At 44.3% G+C, this 21,893-nt stretch overlaps 1 protein-coding gene across 6 annotated transcripts in view; it reads right to left on the bottom strand.

The window, feature by feature from the left end:
- Positions 1-1,983: 1,983 nt before the first annotated feature.
- Positions 1,984-21,893, bottom strand: part of DDHD1 (DDHD domain containing 1) — a 38,830-nt gene continuing 18,920 nt past the window's right edge. For 2 of the 6 annotated variants that reach the window (XM_053365455.1, XM_053365466.1), the window contains 10 exons: positions 21,310-21,438; positions 17,683-17,830; positions 15,780-15,886; positions 15,138-15,244; positions 11,337-11,599; positions 10,253-10,328; positions 7,690-7,839; positions 5,711-5,963; positions 3,650-3,844; positions 1,984-3,004 (listed from right to left, as the gene is read on the bottom strand). In XM_053365455.1, the coding sequence (XP_053221430.1) occupies positions 2,808-3,004; positions 3,650-3,844; positions 5,711-5,963; positions 7,690-7,839; positions 10,253-10,328; positions 11,337-11,599; positions 15,138-15,244; positions 15,780-15,886; positions 17,683-17,830; positions 21,310-21,438 (1,625 nt within the window). In that variant the 3' untranslated portion in view covers positions 1,984-2,807. Of the gene's footprint in view, positions 3,005-3,649; positions 3,845-5,710; positions 5,964-7,625; positions 7,840-10,252; positions 10,329-11,336; positions 11,600-15,137; positions 15,245-15,779; positions 15,887-17,682; positions 17,831-21,309; positions 21,439-21,893 lie in introns of those variants that run through there. The other 4 variants (XR_008327557.1, XM_053365474.1, XR_008327558.1 and 1 more) reach the window with 4 other exon arrangements.

Genomic DNA, 21,893 nt, shown 5'->3' with positions numbered 1-21,893 from the left:
AAGGGACCCCTGACCATTAGGTCCAGTCGTGGCTGACTCTGGGCTTGCAGCGCTCATCTCGCTTTATTAGCCAAGGGGGCCGGCCTACAGCTTCCGGGTCATGTGGCCAGCATGACTGAGCCGCTTCTGGCGAACCAGAGCAGTGCACGGAAACGCCGTTTACCTTCCCACCAGAGTGGTACCTATTTATCTACTTGCACTTTGACGTGCTTTCAAATTGCTAGGTTGGCAGGATAAAACTGGTAATAGGGGATGCCATTTTTAAGCACCCCCTTCTATCTCACCAATGAATCCAGGGTTGTGGACATGATCAGACAGCATGTGAGTTTTTCCAGTTCTATGCCATGTTTTCTTTTTTACTCTCTGTTCCTTCAGAGAAATAAGCATTCCAAATCACTCTGACATTAAGCTCTGCCTTCACAAATTTGAGATAATCACAGATCTTGAAAGGATTTCAGCGGAGTCTGTTTTTAAGCCCGTTTCATGACTGTTAAGATGGTAGAAGCTCGCTTGCATTCCAAAGTGACAGAAAATGAAGCAACCTTTGACATTCCAACACACAACAGTCAACTACTGAAGATACCCACCCTGTTCCAAAAAACCCTCAAGCATGCTGCCATTTCTACCAAACTACCAAATTTGCAACATAACACTCAGACTGCCAGTTTGTATAACATTTCCATGCGGTTATTATACTTCTGAAATCAGGAGATTGTAAGAAGATTGTTCTTCCACGGACTGCCCTTTTCAGTAACAACTTTCAGCTTTGATTTAAATATGCTTGTGGGCTGGTTTTAAATTGCTTTATTGCTGTTTGCAATTCCTATGTGCTAGTGTGTTTTTCTGTGCTGTAATCTGTTTTATCAGCAGTTTTTTATTTATGTCGATTGTGTCGAATACAAAGTAGAAAGGTGTCATCAAGACTGGAAGGCCTCTGAAGAGTGTATGTTGGAGTGAGTGGATCAGGAGAGTGACCCAGGAGAGGGGACCAGCAATTTATGGGGTTTGGCGCCAGGGCAGGGGGAGGAGGGAGAGTCAGGGCAGTCAAAGACAGAGGAAGGTGGGCAGGATGTGGCGTTAAGGTGAGAGATGGGTCAGTAGACTCCCCACCTCCCCCTGCCCTGCTGTTTGCTTACTTCCATGCAGCAGAAGTCTCAGGTTGCGGGTGTGCAACCTGTCAGGGGAGGTTATTTAAGCTGGCAGAGGGGTGGGGCATCACTGCTGCAGTAACTGCCCCACAGGGCGCACATCTGTGGGGGACTGTTGCTCAGTGGCTAGAGGTGTGCGCACCCGGAGCACCACGGGAGTTGTTGCGAGCGCTTCTTGTATCAATAAAAGCTATCAGACGTCTGTCTCCTTTAGCTGGGGAGAGCCAGGACAAAAGGAGACTCAGATCCACATTTAAGGCAAATAAGCAGCCATCTTTGTGCGTTTCGAAAATGCTACGTGAAATACTGAGAAGGGGGATGTCTTGGGAACAGGGAGCCTGTCTGGAAGCTGATTTTTGCTGTTCTTTCCACAAAAGGGGCCCCTTTGAAAGCAGATGGGTCTCACTGGAACCGCAAAATGTTAAGAAAAACAGCTGACAAAACTACGGATGCCTCTTTTTTGGATCCTGGCTGGCATCACTTTCCCAAGTCTCTTAAAAATGGTTCAATCCGCCCTTCCCTAACCTGGTGTTCTTCAGCCGTGCTGGTTAGGGCTGATGGGATGTGTGATCCAAAATACCTGGAAGGCACAAGCTTAGGGAATGCTGGTCCAAATGTCCAGGGCCGCATGCTAATGCACTCCTTGATGACTGAGGAAGTTGAAGTTCAAGGCTCAGCTTCCACCACTTGCTTGCATTGAAATTCCTAAATAACATTTTAGAATTTGAGAAGAAATTGAAGTGCTGCACGTTCTCCAAAGTGCACGCCACGCAGGGAGAAGCCTGCTCTCCACAGAGACTTTACTTACCCACAGAGAAGAACTGTTTAGCAAGTGTTGTTTGTGTGATCCACAAATGTTTATTTTTAATGAAAAAATACTGAAAAGTGTGCCACAGTGTCCATAGCTCCTTTTGAATAGTACAAAGATATGTCATTTGAGGAATAAAGTCTTAACACTGTAGAAAATAAATGTGGTTCTTTAAATTATGCCCCCCCCCCAACAAAAAACAAAAAACGGGGAAAAAACAGTAGAAAAGTAACGCTTTTTACACACTGGAGTGAAACAAAACGGTTAGTCAGAGGTAATAATAAATTATAATTACAGTATTTCAAAATATTTGCCTCATGCCTGTTTTAGTTTCTGGATGAGTTGTGTTAGCACACCCCTTTCTGTCTGCCATCCCAAAGGAATTTCAATGGAACCTGGAGCAACAGACTTCAGATTAGAACTATGATACCCACTTGCTTCTTATTTACCAATACAAAGGACACAGAGCATGGCTGTTTTAGGTTTGCAGGCATTTTTTTCTGAAATGAAAATGAACTCTGGAACCAGAGTAATCTTTGCACTTAAAAAAAACGCATTCTGTTAAACAGCAGTTATGCTAACCTGGGGAGATGGATGCTGACGGTGCCGCTACAGGCTGTAAGAGGGGGAACTGAGAGCAGCCTTCTGGGAAAGCCTCAATTAGCACAGAAGTGGAAATGTGCCGCAAAGGAGAAATAATCTTGGAAGGAAGGAATCCGGACATGCATTTAAACCTGAAACCTCCATGCCTTAGAAACAGAAGTTGAACTTAGGCTGCTTTGTGCCACTTGTCAAGTTTCATCCTCTCCCTCCCTACCCCCCTACCCCCCCACCCACCCCCGAGGCTACAATCAAACAGGCTCTAAGTGTGACTTGATGCCATCCTCCTCCTCTTCCTCCTCTTGGTCCTGCTTGTACATGAAGGTGAGAAGAAAGAGAGCAATGTCCATGGATGACCAGTAAGCCGTGTGTGATGTGACGGCAGACCAGTACCTGCTCTCCACCAGGCCTTCCCTGAGCTCAAAGTCGATCCTGTGCTCCAGGTCCACTAGGAAGGAAACAAGAACAAAAATCACAAAGGATTATTGCCAGAACAACACAGCGCTCCCAGTTCTGTTCTTTGCTTGTGCGTATTGGGGTGGGGCCTCTGGCAACAACATACTACGCTATTCCATCAGCTCCTGATTTGATATGGATCCCAAAATACGGGGGGGGGGGGGGCTGTGACAGTAGCACCGTTGGAACTAAGCAGCCCATCGGCCAGATCCTACTAAGTGTGATGCAGGGAACAGCCAAGGGTAGATGTGATGTTTCAAAGTTGTACCCTTCTGTGTAAACCATGGTACCCTTCTGGCCATGGGTCTTTGGAGAAAGAGGGGAAATCGGAAAAAAAGCAAGGACTACACAAACTGTTCGTCCCAAGAACAAGAAAAACAGGTGAGCCTGGGGAGGCTGGAATTTCTACCATGCTTGATTTAGGGAGCCTAGGCGTGAGGCAGTTTCAGGAACCCCAGATTTGTAGGAATGGAATACACCATCTTTAAGACTGCTACAGATGCACAGGGACTCCATTGCAAGAGCCCACGTGGCCTATTTGTTTTCAATGTACACCCTGAGTGACTCTAGTGGAAAAAGTTTCCCTTTTGAAGAAAAAGGGGAAGCCGAGGCTAGGATTTCTGCTGCTTTTGCTCACTTGTCGGATCTAAGAAGCCGGAGCTGCTGTGTGGGAAGGTCTGAGTTCCGATGGACGCCTGGCTCAAGGATGGCTTCTTCTCCTCCAGTTCTGGCCCTTCTTTTCCTGCCTCAAGTGCCTGGGAAGCGGGAGCACTGGCACGTCCAAATCTCGAGAAGAGCATCCCCCCAAGGCCTTTCCCGATGCTAGCAGCTCCTGTATTCAGCACAACACAAGGGGAGTTTCAACTTGGCAGTCACACAGCACTCCGGGACAAAAAACGTGTCATGATAAACACATCCCCTCTGCCCCAAACCAGAAGCCACGTCTTCCCCACACGATCATGTTGGCCTTTCCATCTGACTCTGCTGCCACCTTGTGGGTAGAGTAGAAGCTACAATACTGCAGATGCTAATCTTGAAAAGACACCCGGTACCACTATTCAAAGGGTTCACTAATTACAACTTTAGGTGAAGACCTTAAAAATGTGCTAAAATCCTGGGCAATCTTTTTTTTAAAAATAATGTCTAAAAAGTTAACTGGTTTTATATCTACTGCTTTTTGTATTTTTACTATTGCTACGATAGCTGCTTTTGTTTCTGATCTGTTTTATATTTGTTTTACAGTTCTCTTTTGTAAGCAATCTTGGAAATCTAGATTAATAAAATGATGCTTTTATTTTTTTAAGAAAATGTAGTGTGTGATGGCAGTAAAAATGTTAACATTTAGATACACTCTATAATATGATCAAAGAGGAGCTGCTGTTTTCTTGTTGCAGGGAGTCCAGACATTGTGGGGACACCACATTTCGCACTGTGCTCAACCCACTTCCTCCTGACATACAGAAAATACCACCTCCCTCCAATTAGCGCCTCCACTGCAATCATGAGCACCATGTGGAATCTCATGGCACAAAAGCTAGGCACCACTTAGAGACTTTTGCAATTAAGCAGTATATAAACTATCAAAAAAGGGATGCAGGTGGCACTGTGGGTTAAACCACAGAGCCTAGGACTTGCCGATCAGAAGGTCGGTGGTTCGAATCCCCGCAATGGGGTGAGCTCCCATTGCTCGGTCCCTGCTCCTGCCAACCTAGCGGTTCAAAAGCATCTCAAAGTGCAAGTAGATAAATAGGTACCGCTCCGGCGGGAAGGTAAACGGCGTTTCCGTGCGCAGCTCTGGTTCGCCAGAAGCGGCTTAGTCATGCTGGCCACATGACCCGGAAGCTGTACGCCGGCTCCCTCGGCCAATAAAACGAGATGAGCGCCGGAACCCCAGAGTCGGTCACGACTGGACCTAATGGTCAGGGGTCCCTTTACCTTTAAGCTGTCAAAATACTAACGGTGAAAAGTGACACCGTCCCCCAACGCTATTTTGCAAACTTCAGAAGATTATTACTGAGGGCAAGGATGGGGACTCTGTGGCTTTCCAGTGGTTGCTTGACTACATCTCCCATGATCACCAGCTGTGGTGGCTGAGGCTTATGGGAGCTGGAGTCTAAGCAACACCAGGAGGGGCCACATGTCCCCCGGCCCTGATGTTAGGGTGAAAATAACCCAGGTTTGGTGGTGGTGGTGGGAATACCTGTCCAGCCATCAAAATCTCCTGGGTGACCTTGGGCAAATCTCTCCAAGATAGATATTAGCTACCCCCATCTTTGGTGCCCAGGGCGTCTTGGGGGCTGTGCCCCCCATCAGGTCACTGTGTGAGCTTCATAAAGGGACCCCTGACCATTAGGTCCAGTCGTGGCCGACTCTGGGGTTGCGGCGCTCATCTCGCTTTATTGGCTCAGGGAGCCGGCGTACAGTTTCCGGGTCATGTGGCCAGCATGACTAAGCCGCTTCTGGCAAACCAGAGTAGCGCACGGAAACGCCGTTTACCTTCCCGCCAGAGCAGTACCTATTTATCTACTAGCACTTTGACATGCTTTCGAACTGCTAGGTTGGAAGGAGCAGGGACCGAGCAACGGGAGCTCACCCCGTCACGGGCATTCGAACTGCCCACCTGAGATAATTTTATTCCTTGGAGGGTATGATATGCACACAGGGGCACAAGGTTTTCCAAGGCTTCAAGAATAGTTACCCATTATACTTGCTTTGCCTATATTGGTTATGGACTCCCCATAGTGCCGTCGAGCCAGGACAGGTGACGTTGTTGGGCTGGGCAATGTTGGGAGAGAGTCGCTCTCAGAGACTGAGGTAGATTCTTTTGCCGGGTTGAGGAAACTTGGCTTCATGTGCTCGTAAGGTAGAGGGTTCGTGGTGTTATACCAGTGGATCTGGACTGGAGAAATGTTGCTATAGTGCTTCAGAATTAAGGGTTCTAGTCTATAGGCCTGTAAATAAGAAGAGATGGGAGGGCTTGAGTAGAAGGCAACAATTTACTTCTCTTATTCCTTCCATTTGCAATCTGAATACTCAGAAAGGACAATCACAGCTGTCTCAGGGCCCTTTACTTATGACATGGACCCATGGACCTATTCTAAACAATGAATGCTTTATGGGAGAGACTTGTTACTATTATTTTTCTTTGTATTAAAACTGGGCATTCTAAACTCCCCCATCTAATGAGTGACTAAGTAACAAGCAGCATAGAATCATTCCAGGCCAAGGAACATTGGAGATCGCATGCTCCTTGCTCCCAGAAGTCTTGCTGAAGTCGCTTTAGTCACTTGCTAAAGTCTTCATCTTTAATGAAGCATTAAAGATGAAGAAATTGACTGAAGGGAAGGTTTCTGGACAGATGCATATTTTTTTTTCAAATTTCAAGAACAGCTACCCTGCATCTGTGAAACCCCAAATAGCTGCTGCTTCAGGGTTTGTTAATGGTATGTGCAGCTGGTTCACACTGCTAAGGGGTTCTATCTGTACAAGGTTTTCAACTTGCCTGATGGAATGATCTTCCCTCTCCTTTCCCCCCACATGTTCTGGGGCTCTCCCAATCCCCACAGAGCAGATGGGGGGGGGCACAAAGCAGGGGAAGGGAAGCCCTTTTGCAGAAACAAAAGTCACTGCTGACAGGGTTCATTACACGAACTACTCCCAATGTCTCTGAACTTTGTTTAAAAGAAAATTTCACGGATATTGAACATTTCACCACAACTTCCCTCTGATTTCAACACAACTGAGAAAAAATAAATAAAGTAAGATGCTAGAAGTACACTAAACATAGCGTCTCAGGCTGCTCTAGAAGTGCCCTTGCTGCATTCTGTTAAAATTGTACATGCCCTTTTGCAGTGTGCATTGTGTGTGTGTGTTTGTGTAGCCGGTTCTGTAAGTTTCCAGCAGAAGCTGCCCATGTTGACCTTCGCTCCTTTCGGAAGAAAGGCAGGATATAAACCAAATGAGAAATAATATACCAATTGCTGGGTGCACTGGGATATTGCCAAGCAATGCACGTGCTCCAAATCACAAGAAAAGTTCTGCAGTTTAATTTAAAAAAAATAAAAATAAAGAAACAGACCCCCCCCCCAAAAAGGCATGATGCTCACACAGCCCTTTTAAAAATAAAGAAGGCATAGATTGCTGACCCAGCATCCGATTTGCTGTCAATTGCAGGAGGGGGCTAAGGATTGGGCTTTGAACTCTCCTTGTATTGCATCTTGTCTTCACCCTAATGGAAGATGGCTTGTTCTGCCAGGCTGTGCTACATGCCAAACCTACTTGCGTCAACGGGGACATTTTGGGTGAGCCAATGCCTTTGACAGGTCTTCAGTAGATGCTATTTAGAAATACTCTTGAGCAGGGCCGGCCCAAGACATTTTGCTGCTTGAGGCGGAAAACCCAAATGGTGTGTGCTCGTCACTTCCATTGACAAAAATCTGGGGCGCACACAACCCACTGTCAAGTCCTCCTGTGCAATCCCCATCAAAATGAAGGGTAGCTCTACAGCAACAAAACCCCCTTCTTTTTCAAACCCATCCCTGCCGGGATTGTGCTCTGTGGCTCCCACCTGACTTTTCCACTCCAAAATCCACAACCTGAGGGGGCCGCCTCACCTTGCCTCATGGTAGGGCCGCCTCTGCTCTTGAGGTGAAAGCTTGTTACTGCACTAACACTCACCACTGGATCTGTTGGATGAAAAATGTTTAGCAACCGGTTACAAATAGTTCTGGGCAGAATGTGATCTTGACTTCCACTGTTTCCTGGTCGGATGCCACGCAAGGCCAAAAACACTGCTAATGGAGATCCCATACAGAAGAAATTCTCAACCTAAGGAGACATTTATTTGATATTAACAGGCAGAGAAAAAGGCAGCTTTCTAGCATATACTGGGTTGGGTTGGGTTGTTTTTCTGTTTTGCAAGGGTTGGGGGTGTAGAGCTATCTCATCGCTTCATAGTACGTTACAAATTGGGGGAAATCACAGTGTGTAATAATTACTAGTCTTTTTACATCTTTTGATAGCTATAGGAAGGCCACATGGGCTACTTGCAAAAATACCTCAAAACCGCCTGTCTAAGCAAATTCCAATGAAAGAGGTATCCCATGGGAGGTGCAGGGGAGGCTGGGAGACAAAGATGACCCTTTAGAGCACAGATGGGGAAGTCTTTTCTATAACAAGATGCTTCCCCCAAACCTAACTGCTACACCGAGGAAGAGGCTGCAGGCAGAAGGTTTTGGTGCATTTCCATAGCAGAAATGCAGTTGGTGACAAACAGGTGAGAAATAGGAAGAAGCTTTTAACTACTACTTAACTATCTTTTAAAATAATGCTCTGCATGATTAAGTTTCTTTTTAAAAAAATCACACAAGAGCATCAAGCAAGCAGAAAAGATAGTTCCATAAAAATATCCAACATGTGTACATGCTGCGTATCAACTTACTACATACCTTATACGAAATCAGGCCGTGCTTAACTATGTTTAACTCAACGCATGAGCCTTTCCCAGCCCTCGTATCAGAGACCTACCTTGCTGGGGATGTCAGGGGTTGAATCTGAAAGCTCTTATGTGCCACTGAGTCACAGACCCTCCAGACATCTTAACAGCAGAGGCCCCCAAACTCCTCAATAGTCAAACCCTTCATATTTGACAACCTTGGTCCCAAGCAAACTTATGCATTACACATTATTACTTGACCTTACAGAAAAATCGAACTAGATTCACTAAAATACAAACTCCGCTCAATATCAGAGATGTGGCTTGTGTTCAAGACAATCTAATGAAGCTGAGCTTGTACATGCATTAACTGATCAATGCTTTGCAGATACAGACTTCCCGTTATCTTTGTGCTGTTGCTGTTGGTTTTGATGCTGATTTCACTGGATTTGTAGTTATTTTAGATAAAGAAAAACGTATGAGCATTATAGGCTGGGCTGCATTTCAAGGGAGAGAAACATTAAGAAACTGAATGTGAATCAATTCTTGCTGGATGTTGGTATCCTCCTTCTGGACGCCTTCCCAGAATGGGCTTGGAAGTCACAGTGGGGTGTAGAATCCAGTCCTTTCTGGTGAGATGCAATCAGCTGGTGGCGCTGGAGGGCTTTTGCTCTACCTTCCTGACTACTGCAAAGTCCTGTACTCTCCCTCATGCTTTCTAACATCTACATTAAGCCACTAGGGGAAAAGTGTCATTAATATGCTGATAACACACAGTTCTGCATCTTTGTTTCCACCTCTTAATCCCACAGAGGTTGTGGAACGCCTGAACAGAAGCCCCGAGGAGTGATGAGAGCCAGCAAACTGAAACATAATCCAGAGAAGATTGAAGTACTGTAGTAAAGAAGCAGACTGCTCTGGGTGGAGATGTTCCAAGTGGTTCTGGGTAGTGTTGCACTCTCTCTAAAAGGCCAAGTTTGTAGTTTGAGGGTCCTGTTGGACTTGGCAGTATCTGTTTACAGAAAGGTAGCCGTGTTGGTCTGCCATAGTCAAAACAAAAAATTTTTTTCCTTCCAGTAGCACCTTAAAGACCAACTAAGTTAGTTCTTGGTATGAGCTTTCGTGTGCATGCTTTCGGGTGCATGCACACGAAAGCTCATACCAAGAACTAACTTAGTTGGTCTTTAAGGTGCTACTTTTTTTTTTGTTTTGGCAGTATCTGTGGAAGTGACAGTGCCTAGGAGTGGGTCTTATCAGTCTTAAGTTTGGAAGCTTAAAGATCCAATTCACAGTGCTGGTATTGACCTTTGAAGCTCTAAAAAATATGGGACCAATTACTTCAAGGACTACCTATACTACTTATGAAGCTGCGTGAGCATTTAGATCAGCTATGGAGGCCCTGGCAGTATGCCCACAAGTAGGCATTAGGATAGTGGACCACACAAGAGGAAGGGCTTTTTTGCTGGTGAGGTCATGGAGTCCTTGGAACTCCCTCCCTCAAGAGATATGACCTGCTCACTTTATTCCAGTTTGCCTTTAGTGTTGGTTAACCTTTTTTTGCTTCATGTGCTTTCAGTGCCTGAGTTAGGGTTTTTTACTCTCTGCTTTGAAATGTTTTGACTGTTGTACTATTTTAACTGCAGTTCTGAAGTTTCTAAAAAAATATTTATCACTACATATTTATATTTTGAGTGACAGCTTAGAAATCTATTAAATAAATAGCAATAAATAAAGGTGGAACCTGAAAAACATTTCTTGCTAAATGTGAGCCATTAGCAGAACAGCACATTTCTTACTTATTTGTACCTTGAATTTTAAGGCAGGTGTCTTAGATATGGTGGATTTTTTCAGTCCATGCAACCTCTCTTCTATCTCCCTCAATCTAGGAAAAAATACAGACATTTTGAGTTCTTTTGATTAGAAACGGTTAATTGGCCCTAGACCTGCGGGAATAGGGCGGTATATAAAGTCAAATAATAATAATAATAATAAGTACCATGTCAATTAGTGTAATTCACCAAAACAAATATTCTGGAGACAAATTTTGTAAGACTAAAAACGTGAGTTTTAATGTCATACTACCACAAATGTTCCATCCATGCAAGCACATCAGCTTGACAGTCCCTTCCCAAACGCCCCAGGACCATTTCAGGGTATGTGTGGGGAGATGGGGGGCGGCGGAAGCAAGCCTCATTTCTCAGGACTTCTGTGGACAGAGCTCCTAAGGTGAATCCTGCCCTAAGACATAATTGCACTCTCTCAGCATCGGGGAAAGAAAGAATTTAAGCCAGGGGTAGGCAACTTAAGGCCCGGGGGCCAGATCCGGCCCAATCGCCTTCTCAATCCGTCCCGCGGACGGTCCGGGAATCAGCATGTTTTTACGTGAGTAGAATGTGTGCTTTTATTTAAAACGCATCTCTGGGTTGTTTGTGGGGCATAGGAATTCGTTCACACACACCCCAATATAGTCCGACCCACCACATGGTCTGAGGGACAGTGGACCGGCCCACAGCTGAAAAAGGTTGCTGACCCCTGGTTTAAGCCCTACCACCTGACTATCCCAATGGCAGCCTTGCTGCTTAAAAGTCTCCAGCACCATGTTTGGCCCTTTCTTTGACTCAAGACCCCTTTCAAGTACCACATGCATGACTGGCTGGTCACAGTGCCCTTTGTGTATGCAGGTATTTCTCAACGAGGCCCAAGGGCTGAAAAATAAGGATGGGAATGTCTTACAGAGCCAGTCAACGTCTAGTTGCATTGTGGTGGCACAGCTGAGGGAGGAGCTGGGTGGCGGCGCAAAGCAATTCACTTGTTAAAAGTGACCCTGGGCTCACTCAGTCAGTTTCAATACACCAAGACCTGCTCAATACTAGAAAGGAAACTCTTTTACCGCCGCTTGGTCAAATAAAACTCTTCTAGCAGATGCTGCTCCTCGTAGCTCATCCAGGTGTCCTCGAGGTCATCATACTCCTTTTCAAGCAACTGTTCGTAGAGTATAACCGGATTCCATCCTGTCATGATGTCGTATGTGATTACGCATCCTAAGGAATGTGACACAATTGATACTTTGCCGCCCTTTTCTATGAACTCTGGATTCCGCGTACAGAAAAGCGTGTACAAACGATTCAGCTCCTGTTGAAGGCCTTTTACCAGCTGTTATAAAGAGTTAGGGAATGGGGAGAGAAGGCACATTTCTTATATTCCGCATGTTGCTATGTATTTAGCATCTGGATTTCTGCTTACTCTTACTTGCATTTCTTTAGGCAATGGCTTTATCAGTTTGCATGAAATGACTCACTGACAGCAGCCAGCTGAGACCTCAAGACCAGAAATAGCCTTTTTGGATATTGCTGTTTGGGTGAAGGGTGGATAACAGTTCAGCACTTAAAAATCAAACCAAGAAAACTGATCAAACGCTTGCAAGGTCTGCTTTAAGTGCAAACTCCTTAACAGCATTAAGCACACAGCTAGGATGCTCTTATTTATTATTTCTGTTCTTGAATAACACACAAATTCAATAAAATAATTTTAAGAACACTCCCAAAATTATTATTATTATTTAAAAAATTATACCACCCTATACCCACAGGTCTCAGGGCGGTTCACAGGATAAAATTACAATATAAAAACACTAAAGACATAATCAAAATAAAAACAAAAACAACCTGATAACCCCAACACATTTTAAAAGGGCACTGGATGACAATCATTCCAGGGCCTGGTTAAATGCCATGTGCTTCATCACATCTGCTAAGAGAGGTCCCACATGCTGAGGCCATCAGGCCACTTCACTGGCTCAGCGGAGAGACCATTAACACCTAGCTTCTCCTTGCCTTCTACTTTCATTCCAGTTGGTTGATATAAAAGACTTTGTAACCAAGATCTAGTGCCCGAGTTTACATATCTTTTTCTCATTCCAAATCCTTTCCTTCTGTACGGATTCAACTTTGGTTGGCAAAAGAAATATGCAATGTGAAAAACCAAAGTACACTGGTGAAACACATGCATATTTTTGAACTAATGGAGCAGAACCACCTTACATCAGCAAGTCTGCTTCTCCGGTAAAATAAAAGCTCCTAACATGCTGCACCAACATTTGTTTATTTCAATTTCTCAAGCAGGAGAGAAGCCCCTGAGACCAGATTATAAAGCTGTAATTCAAGCTGATGAGCTGTCAGGGATTGTTTCTAAAGCCTAAAGGAGAAGGCACCTGACCTAGTTGGAGAGATCATTTGCCAATGTTTCATCAATCATCTTTACTAAAATATCACAAGCTTGCCCAATACCTTGTAGCTAACAAAGCTTCTAATGATAAATGTGAGCCAGAGTTCACTACAAGATTATATATGAAAATCTAGATGTACTGTATTCAGTACAGTAAAAAAAAAAAGAAAAGAAAAATGTTTTCAAGCCTTGGCTAAGATTTGGTGATCCATGTAGGCTGGCCCTTGAATAGTACAATTTGTAAAGTAAATGTGATGTGTCACAAAAGTTAACCCTGGGAACGCAAAATTTTATCACACAAAAAAATAAATAAAAAATAGCTAGCCCGGTACTTGCTATTGGCTGCTTCCTACTGCAAACAGACATGAAGTCCCCTAATTCCAATTGTGATTGCGGTGGGGACAAAGGTCTAAAGCCCTCCACCCAGTCTCAATCCCACTCAAGGATTACTCATGTCATGAACTTCATGCCATTTTTAGTCCTCCACAGGTGACATTTCTGAATTGTCGACTATGAAGCACCACTGCTGAAGCTTTTAAATTCTGAATATTTTTTGAGTAAAGGCAGGAAGTCATTATCTGATGAGAATTTTTTGAAAATCCATTAATATTGAATACTGGGCTACATGGAGCTCTAGTCTGATTCTTTATGGCAGAGTGGTCAACCATTTTTCTCTGATGAGCCAGATTTTGACCTTCATCCACCTAGCTGTCAATCACCCAGCATCAGGTAGTTCTGATCCTTGCCAAAAGCAGTGGCACTTACATTCAGCACCAAATTTAAACAGTGCCAAATGCAAATCCCACCACCAATGAACAACCAAGCTGTTCTTTAAGTGGGTGAAGCTTTGCTTGTCCCACACCTTTACCTGAGGGACAGGTATGCATGGCCTGTAAAAAAATGGCTGCAAGGGCCCATTCATCCCATGGCCAGAAGGTTCTCCACCCCTACAAGGTAAAGGTATAGGGCACCTGACAGTTAAGTCCAGTCGCAGACAATTCTGGGATTGTGGTGCTCATCTCGCTTTACAGGCCACAGAGTTTTTCCGGGTCATGTGGCCAGCATTACTAAGCTGCTTCTGGTGCAACAGAACACCGCCACCAGAGCAGTGCATGGAAACACTGTTTACCTTCCAGCCATAGCGGTACCTATTTATCTACTTGCAATTTTTGGCGTGCTTTCGAACTGCTAGGTTGGCAGGAGCAGGGACAGAGCAATGGGAGCTCACCGTGCCACAGGGATTCGAAGCGCTGACCTTCTGATCGGCATGCTCAAGAGGCTCAGTGGTCTAGACCACAGCGCCACTTGTGTCTCACCCCAACTTTATGGCAATTCTTACATAATATGCATTTGGATACCTTTGTGCACAGCACACACCAAGTTCCATACAAGAAGGAAAGCATAAAAGTTCTTGAGGTGGCAGGGTATCCATGCTGTGCACATGTGTGAAAGACAAAGTCTGTTAAGCAGAATTTCAGGAAGTCTGATGGTTTGGCAGCAGCAGCAGCAGCATCTGGCTGAATTAGCCTTTGTTTCAGCCCACTGAGAACTTTGCTATGTGGCTCTTCCAACCAAATTCCTTTCCTCCTGCTATGAAGACACTGGGCGGTTTTAAATCCTGCTTGTAAACTCTCCAGCTGGAACAAGCACCTCTCTACCACTCAGTTTGTACCTCAAGGAGGAAGCAGAGTGCAGAAATGGGCAGGGAGCAGCTTATCTCCTCACCAAGGATATTTACAGCAGCTGCAGAGGGCAAGCTGATGGCGGCAGCGGCAGCCTCTCACAACAAGAGCCCCCTTTCTGCAATGTATCTCCTTGCAGAAAACAATTGCTTCTTAGCTGAATAAACTACGACCTCACAAGCTGCAAATTGTGTCTTGGCCCACTTCCTCCCCCGCTTGCTAGATTAAGCAGCATTTTAAAATACCTAAGCGTCAGCAGGAAAGCTGTTGTGCCTGTTCTGAAAGTGCTCTGAGCTTTGAAAAAATGCAACTGGGGTTTCATTAGAATAGTCTGGAGACATGATGCTGTTGCACTGCGAAAGGTATACAGGTTTCAGTCTGGTCTGGGCCTGGAGGGGAACTGGGTAAGAGCCCCACAGAAGCCACTCGGCTTCCTGAAGAAGGGAGGGAGAGCTAAAGAAGTACGACAAACACACAGCATACTATGCATGAACAGTGCATGTTTCATCCTCAGGCTGCAATTATTACTGCTTTTTTGTAAAGGCCCTGTAGCCTATGAGATATTGCACCAGCGTTCAGATCTCCGCTCAGCTAGAATACAGCGCAGTGGTACACTGAAGACACAAACTACTCTATTTGGTTTCTATGCAAAGAATGCCCACAATGACAAAGTCTATCTTCAAGATGTTGGGAAATAGAGGTACACTTAAATTAGGAAACCCAGCTTTGCCATACCCATTATTTGTCCATACCTGAAACCAAACACTTAAAAATCACACACATACCTCATCTCGGTAGAGGGGACTTGTGTAGTACATTATGTCCATTGCACTGCTGTTAAGCATGTCCCTCAAGCCACGGACTTTATCAGGAGTAATAGAGTCAACAGTGTCTAAAATAAAGAAAAGAGACCCAAGTGTCTGACTGAGGCATAATAAAGCTTGGAGTGGGTTTAAAGTCAACAATGCAGCACCATATGAGTACAAATTCCTAGGAACATTCAAATCTCTACTTCAAGTGTTGAGATTACAAAATCAAGGAAATTAAGCACATGGTCTATTACAGAATAGTGGGTTTTCAAATTGTGCTTCCAGGGAAGCCCAAGGGATTATCAGGAGAGTTCCTCTGTGGGAAGTTCAGTAAGGATGGACCAATTTCCCTTGGAGACAGCTGCCCAATTTCCCTTTCCAATAATTACCTACAGGGAGTGGCAAGGTGTTTGGGGAGACTGATAACAGCTAATAGCTCTAGGAAATACCTTCCATGAACAACTAGAAAATGTCGGGAAAGAATTATCCTTAGCAGAACACACTGAAAGGGTACCCTGAGTGTAGAGAGTTTACAAACCATTGCTAGAAAAAAAACTAAAAAGTGTTACTTTCCAAATGTCACCAATAGTACTTCTGGCAGTCCAAAGTAAAAAGTACCTCCGTCAAGTGCAAGCTTAGATCTCCATTCAACTGGCAGGAACTCAACATGTGTTGCAAGGTTGCTAAAATATTTGTCTTCTATTTTCCTTGCAGTGTCCCGCATCCTAAAAATTAGATGGAAAGCACATATAACATTGAGGGGGGGAGGAATAATCCCCACTCTGAGCAATTTGTTGTCACCAGCAAACTTGAATGCTTCACTGCTCATCCCTAACTCTAGTTCCTTCAAGTGAGTGAAAGAGTGCAGATTTTAATACAGGTCCTTGGGTCACCCACTTCTCATCACTGGGAGAACTGTCCATTTATTGCTATAGGCAACTCCCCATTTATGCACGTTCAACTAAACATGCATTGCTGCAGCCCTGGAAGTGGCACAAAAAGGGGCAAAAACGGCCCTAAAAGAGAATGAAAAGGGCAAAAATAGTGCAAAAACAGCCTTCTAGGAGTCCCGTGAGCCTTTGCAAGTGCAATCCCAGGAGCCCTTGCACCAAACTCTGGTCTTTGGAGAGTTCGGAGTCTGAGCATGGAGGTTTGGAAAGAGCGATCGTGCAGGCTTTGCCAATGGTGTTCCCAATATATGCCATTTCACTTAAACGCTTACTGCTTCAGAACGTAACCCCCGAGTAAATGGGGAGTTGCCTGTACTCAGTTCCTTGTTCCTTAAGCAGCTGCTGGTCCATAAAAGGGACTCCTCTTTTATGCTAAGCTGCTAAGCTTACTCAGGAGTCTTTGGTGAGGGACTTTTAATCAAAGCTTTCTGAAAGCCTAAGTACACAATGTAAAGAGGACCACCTCTGTCCACGTGCTTTTGGACACTCTCCCAAAGTGGCCTGAAATAGGCTTAGGTAACCTGCTTCATCCAAAAATACCTGGAGTTGAAATGCTACTGCATTCTCAATCAAAACAAAAACAAAACCTATCAACTACTGTGGCTTTGAGGAGACATTAAACAAACAATACAAGCAACATGCAGACCAGTATACTAGATAGCACTGTAATTCTTATTGCATAATAGACATGAAAATATATAAACTTCACACATTACAATCCATATGCTGCAACTGTAGCATATGGATTGTAATGTGTGAATTTGTTTCATATTTGAATTCTTCTGTAGTTGTGCTGAAGAAGATTCCAGCGAAACAGTCAGATTATTCGGGGTCACTGTTCGTTGTTATTCACCTACTACTTCGGCACCACGAACGCCTAAAAAAAGTTTTACCGCTTAGCCCACAGGAGAGCATCTATTACTTTGTTTCAACCATAGACTTACTATACTTCTGCGGACTTTCAAAGATTGACAGACGTGTGTTCAATTGATTTCAACTATACTAGAGAATTTACAAGTGCACACATTTTGTTTTTGTTACTAAATCATGTATATTATGCAATAGGAATTACAGTGCTATCTAGTATACTGGTCTGCGTGTTGCTTGTATTGTTTGTTTGTTGTGTTAAGTTTGCAACACAGGAGTTTGTTGTTCTATTTGAGACATTGGCAAGTCTGGTTTGTGAGGGTTTTCTGGGGATGAAATACTGGTCTCTCTGTGTGTGCACGCAATATAGAAAACACATGCTGTAGCTGAGATTCCTGCATTGTAGGGGGTTGGACTAGATGACCCTTGGGTCCCTTCCAACTCTAAGATTCCATGTCAATATTTATTGCATTCGGAGCTCCTTGGTCTCTCCTTTGATCAGAATTATTTCCCTGCTAAATGCAGTACAGCAAAGTAACATTTGGAAATGTTTGCCAAAAAGATTCACAGCCTAATGATTAGGAAGTAAGATGACACCAGGAACATGCACAATTAAAAACAGCACCCTTTGTGAAAAGGGGAAAACCACAACGCCCGCAAATCCAATGTTGTCCACTTTCAACAGAGTGAAATGAAGTACTCACATGGCTGTGTTTTTAATAATCCTTCCTTGGTCCATTTTCTGACCAATGCCATGTACAACAAATACAATATGAGTTGTTGGTGATGGCTTGTCTTCTAACGTAGCCTCTTCAACATAACCTCTATGCAGCCTGGTCCCACTGCTTGAAGCTGCAAAAGAGCAAGTAACAACATTTAACTCAGGCTCATAAAGTTCCTTTCACCTGGTTGCCTGTGTCAAGTAAAAGTACTCTCCAAGTGATCAAGCAAAGACCTTGCATTAACCGGCGTTTTCTCTTCCCCGGCCCACTTATAGACTGACACAAAGCAAATGACATGTATTACACATGTAGGAAAACAGCCAGGTAAATTGTCCAGAATTATTTGAAATATGAGTCCTTTGCATGGACTTGAAAAACAGCTATTTGTATATAGTGCAAGGCCAACTAGAACGACCTCCTATTACTAGTGAGCCAACTCTTCTTCAGACTCATTTTCCAATTTCATCATCTGTCTGCAGCCACCAAGTCTCAGCTGCAAATGGCAGTCATGCATCTTCTAGACAGCAGCTTCATAAACTGCTTATTGGGAGTTCACGATGCACCTCAAAGTGAGTCAGTGTGTGCTTTTTTAGCCACCCACTGTTTAGAGCACATTAATACATATATAATTTAATTTCTGGGCCCAGTTCTCCAATCTGTTAAGGTCATCTTGAATTCCGATTCTGTTTTCTGCAGCTGTAGCAACTTCTCCCAGTTTAATGTCACCTGCAGATCTGAGCATTCCCTCAATACCTTAATCCAGGGGTTGGCAAGGTTTATCTTGCCTGGGCCGGATTGGTCCCACGGAGATTCCTCCGTGGGCCGGATCACGCGCGTGCACCTGATTTCAGGCGCTGCAGAAGTGAGTCCCCACGCTGAGCCGGTTTAGCGCAGTGCATGAGCAGACAGCTCAGTTCGGGGGCGGCTCAGGGGCCAGTCAAACGACCTCCGCAGGCCGCTTCCAGCCCATGGGCCTTAGATTGCTGAGCCCTGCCTTACTCCATCTCATTTATAAAGATGTTGAACAACAGGCCCAGGACAGAATCCTGTAGCACCCCACGTGTAACTTTTCCTCCCAGGATGCCAAGGAACTGTTAGTGAACATTCTCTGGATTATTTATTTAACAAGATTTATATAGTGCTTAATTATTATTTTTTTAAAAACACCCTTTAAGTGATTTTCATAAAATAATTACATGTCTCAATAGGCTTGCCCAAAGACAAAACTTTTCCCCTGTTTTTTCAAATATCAAAGGTTCCCTAAAATTTAATTACATTACTAGACAAGAAAAAAGCAAATTCAGTGTCACACTTTTAGATATTCAAATATAATTCACGATTGAGTCTTGATTGATTGCTAATTTTCTTTTCTAAACCAGGCCAAAATAGAAAAGAATGGAATGGATTAATGTTAACAGAACAAAATATAAACAAAATTTACATCTTTATTGCCACGAAAATGCAATTTATATAATAATAATAATAATAATAATAATAATAATAATAATAATAATAATATCTTTATTGTCATTGCCCCCTCTCAGGGACAACGAAATTACTTCGAATATCTTGTATAAACCAGGCCAAACCAGAAAGAATGGATAAAATTTTACAGAACAAAAATTATTAAATGAAATTTATATTTTTTGCAAGGAAAAAATTGCATTTTGGTGTTCTCTGGCAATAGAGATGCCCTCTGTATTTGAAGAATATTGCTGGCTTTGCTGAACACACTTTCAAATGCCACACTTGTTCCTGGGATAACCAAAAACTTCAACATTGGGAAGGATGCCTCATGTACCTTCCACCACATCCGAGGGGATTTGTCAATGTCCACTCTTGGCATAGCCATCTAAGAGAAAATGGGCAGCATAAGGAGGTGGGGAGAAACGCAGAAGAGGCTCAAAGGGCACAGCAGGGTGGGGTTTTGTTTTTTTTTCCTCTGAAGCAACATGCAAGCCAACAAGCATCTCATGAGTGTATTTCCCTCCTGTTATGACTGGCAAGGGGAGATCAGAAGACTTGCAGAGTTAACATGGGGCTGGCAGTGTCCCGTGAGTTGCTTCTGCTCAGAAAGAAAGGCACACACAACAAACACTGGGTGTTCCTCACCTTTTATTCTGAAGCAACTTGCAAGTCACAAAAACACACAGACACACACACACACACAGAAGCAGGAAAGGAGAATCACCAGCAAGGAATGAAGCAACTTGGAAGGGAAAGGGGAAGGGAAAGAGGAGAGACAGCGTGTGCAAGCGAAGCTGCGCAAGGCAGACTGAGCTGAAGAAACATGAGGCTAAAGAAGCCTCTCTTGCCATGATGCCATAGCTCCAAATGAAGCATCAACTGGGCACACTAACACAGGGAGGAGGGAGTCAGGGAGACACAATCACCTCCCCCAGCAGTATAGCTTTAACAAGGGGTCAGCTGCTGCTTACAGAAATTGAAGTGTGAAGTGTTAATAAAAAACCCCAATGCTTTTTGCCTGCTAGCTGCTGCTTCACAAAAACAAATGCACCCCACCCCACCAACAGAAGGGGGGGGGGGAGAGAGAGACACACTCGTACACACTCGCACACCCATAAGCAGTACACACACGGAGATGGAGGAGGGAATGACAGAAGAGGGCCAAATGGCAAAGGAAGGTGTCTGTCTGTTTTTTACTAACCCCAGTTTATGTTTTTATGGGGGGAAAGGGATCCAGAAGTCTGAACCTGCAGGCTTTCCCTAAGCCAGCTACCAGCCTGGTACCTTTAAGCAAGAGCCTTGAGGGAAGAAGTCCTTGCTTGCTGGCTAGATAGCCAGGGCGACGGAAAGCTAACAGTCTCAAAGCTCTGTTTGGCAGTATCAGCTGGGCAATATTTGAGTCAGCCTGCTGTACTAATTTGTAGCTATTTCTTTTTGCTGCAGGAGGCAGGGAAGAACTGACTGAGGTGGAGTTAGCTAGGGCTGCACACACAGGAAGAAGCACCGGCTTCCTGTTTTTCCAATATTGTGATTTTTTTAATACCACACACGTGACACACAATAAATTGGAACATCATTTTGTAAAAAAACAGTTATCACGATCTGATCTAAAACCCAGTATCAGACAATACATTGATTTATAGCACAGACCTACACAAGACTGACGTGGGTGGTGCTGTGGGTAAAACCTCAGCGCCTAGGACTTGCCAATCACATGGTCGGCAGTTCGAATCCCCGCGGCGGGGTGAACTCCCGTCGTTCGGTCCCAGCTCCTGCCCACCTAGCAGTTCGAAAGCACCCTTAAGTGCAAGTAGATAAATAGGTACTGCTTTATAGCGGGAAGGTAAACGGCGTTTCCATGTGCTGCTCTGGTGCCGGTTCGCCAGAGCAGCTTCATCACGCTGGCCACATGACCCGGAAGTGTCTGCGGACAGCGCTGGCTCCCGGCCTCTAGAGTGAGATGAGTGCACAACCCTAGAGTCTGTCAAGACTGGCCCGTATGGGCAGGGGTACCTTTACCTTTACCTTACACAAGACTGAAGATTTCAGTCTTCAAAATCAGCAAGAACTGAAGGTCTCTTCACAGAATATGAGGTGAAACAATTTATTCAGTCAGTGCATACTATAAACAAATAACCTTACCTTTGGAAAAACCCAGCTTCTGTGTGACAGTTCTTGCGATTTTTGACGTTGTTGCATCACTGTAAAGATACACTTCATCCACACTGTGCCAGTCCACATGGGTGCGACTAAGCTTCAAACTATGAACAGCTGGAGCAAAGAAAGAACTGCCTTTAGCTCACGTAAGGAGAGTCAGAACCTCTTGCAAAGCCAGGCAGAGCAAAAAGAAGGAAATGGACACACAAAAGCAAGCACAGGACTGTGTGTATTCCATGCACCTGTGTGCTGTCCCCAAGCACATCAATCTGGAATGCTGAGAACATTTTAAACAAATTTAAGGATCCAGAATTGTAGTCAATGAAGTTCCAGCAACACACAAGTCTGATAACACTGATCTGTCTTTGTTAAGCATTCAGAAACCAGACTCGTGGGCAAAACATGCTGTGGTAGTAGATCCCTAGTACATTTCCTTTTTGCTTTGTTGCCCAGGCTTCCTTCCACCATTCAGCACCACCATTAAGTATCGCACATTAAAATGTATACTAATTTTAATGTTCAGAATTTATTCTGAATCCACACTGCACATTTGCTTGCTGTACAATTTG

The sequence above is a fragment of the Podarcis raffonei genome, chromosome 1 (assembly GCF_027172205.1).
Source record: "Podarcis raffonei isolate rPodRaf1 chromosome 1, rPodRaf1.pri, whole genome shotgun sequence".
In the NCBI taxonomy this organism is placed as follows: domain Eukaryota; kingdom Metazoa; phylum Chordata; class Lepidosauria; order Squamata; family Lacertidae; genus Podarcis; species Podarcis raffonei.
This window is presented reverse-complemented; position numbering and strand designations above follow the sequence as displayed.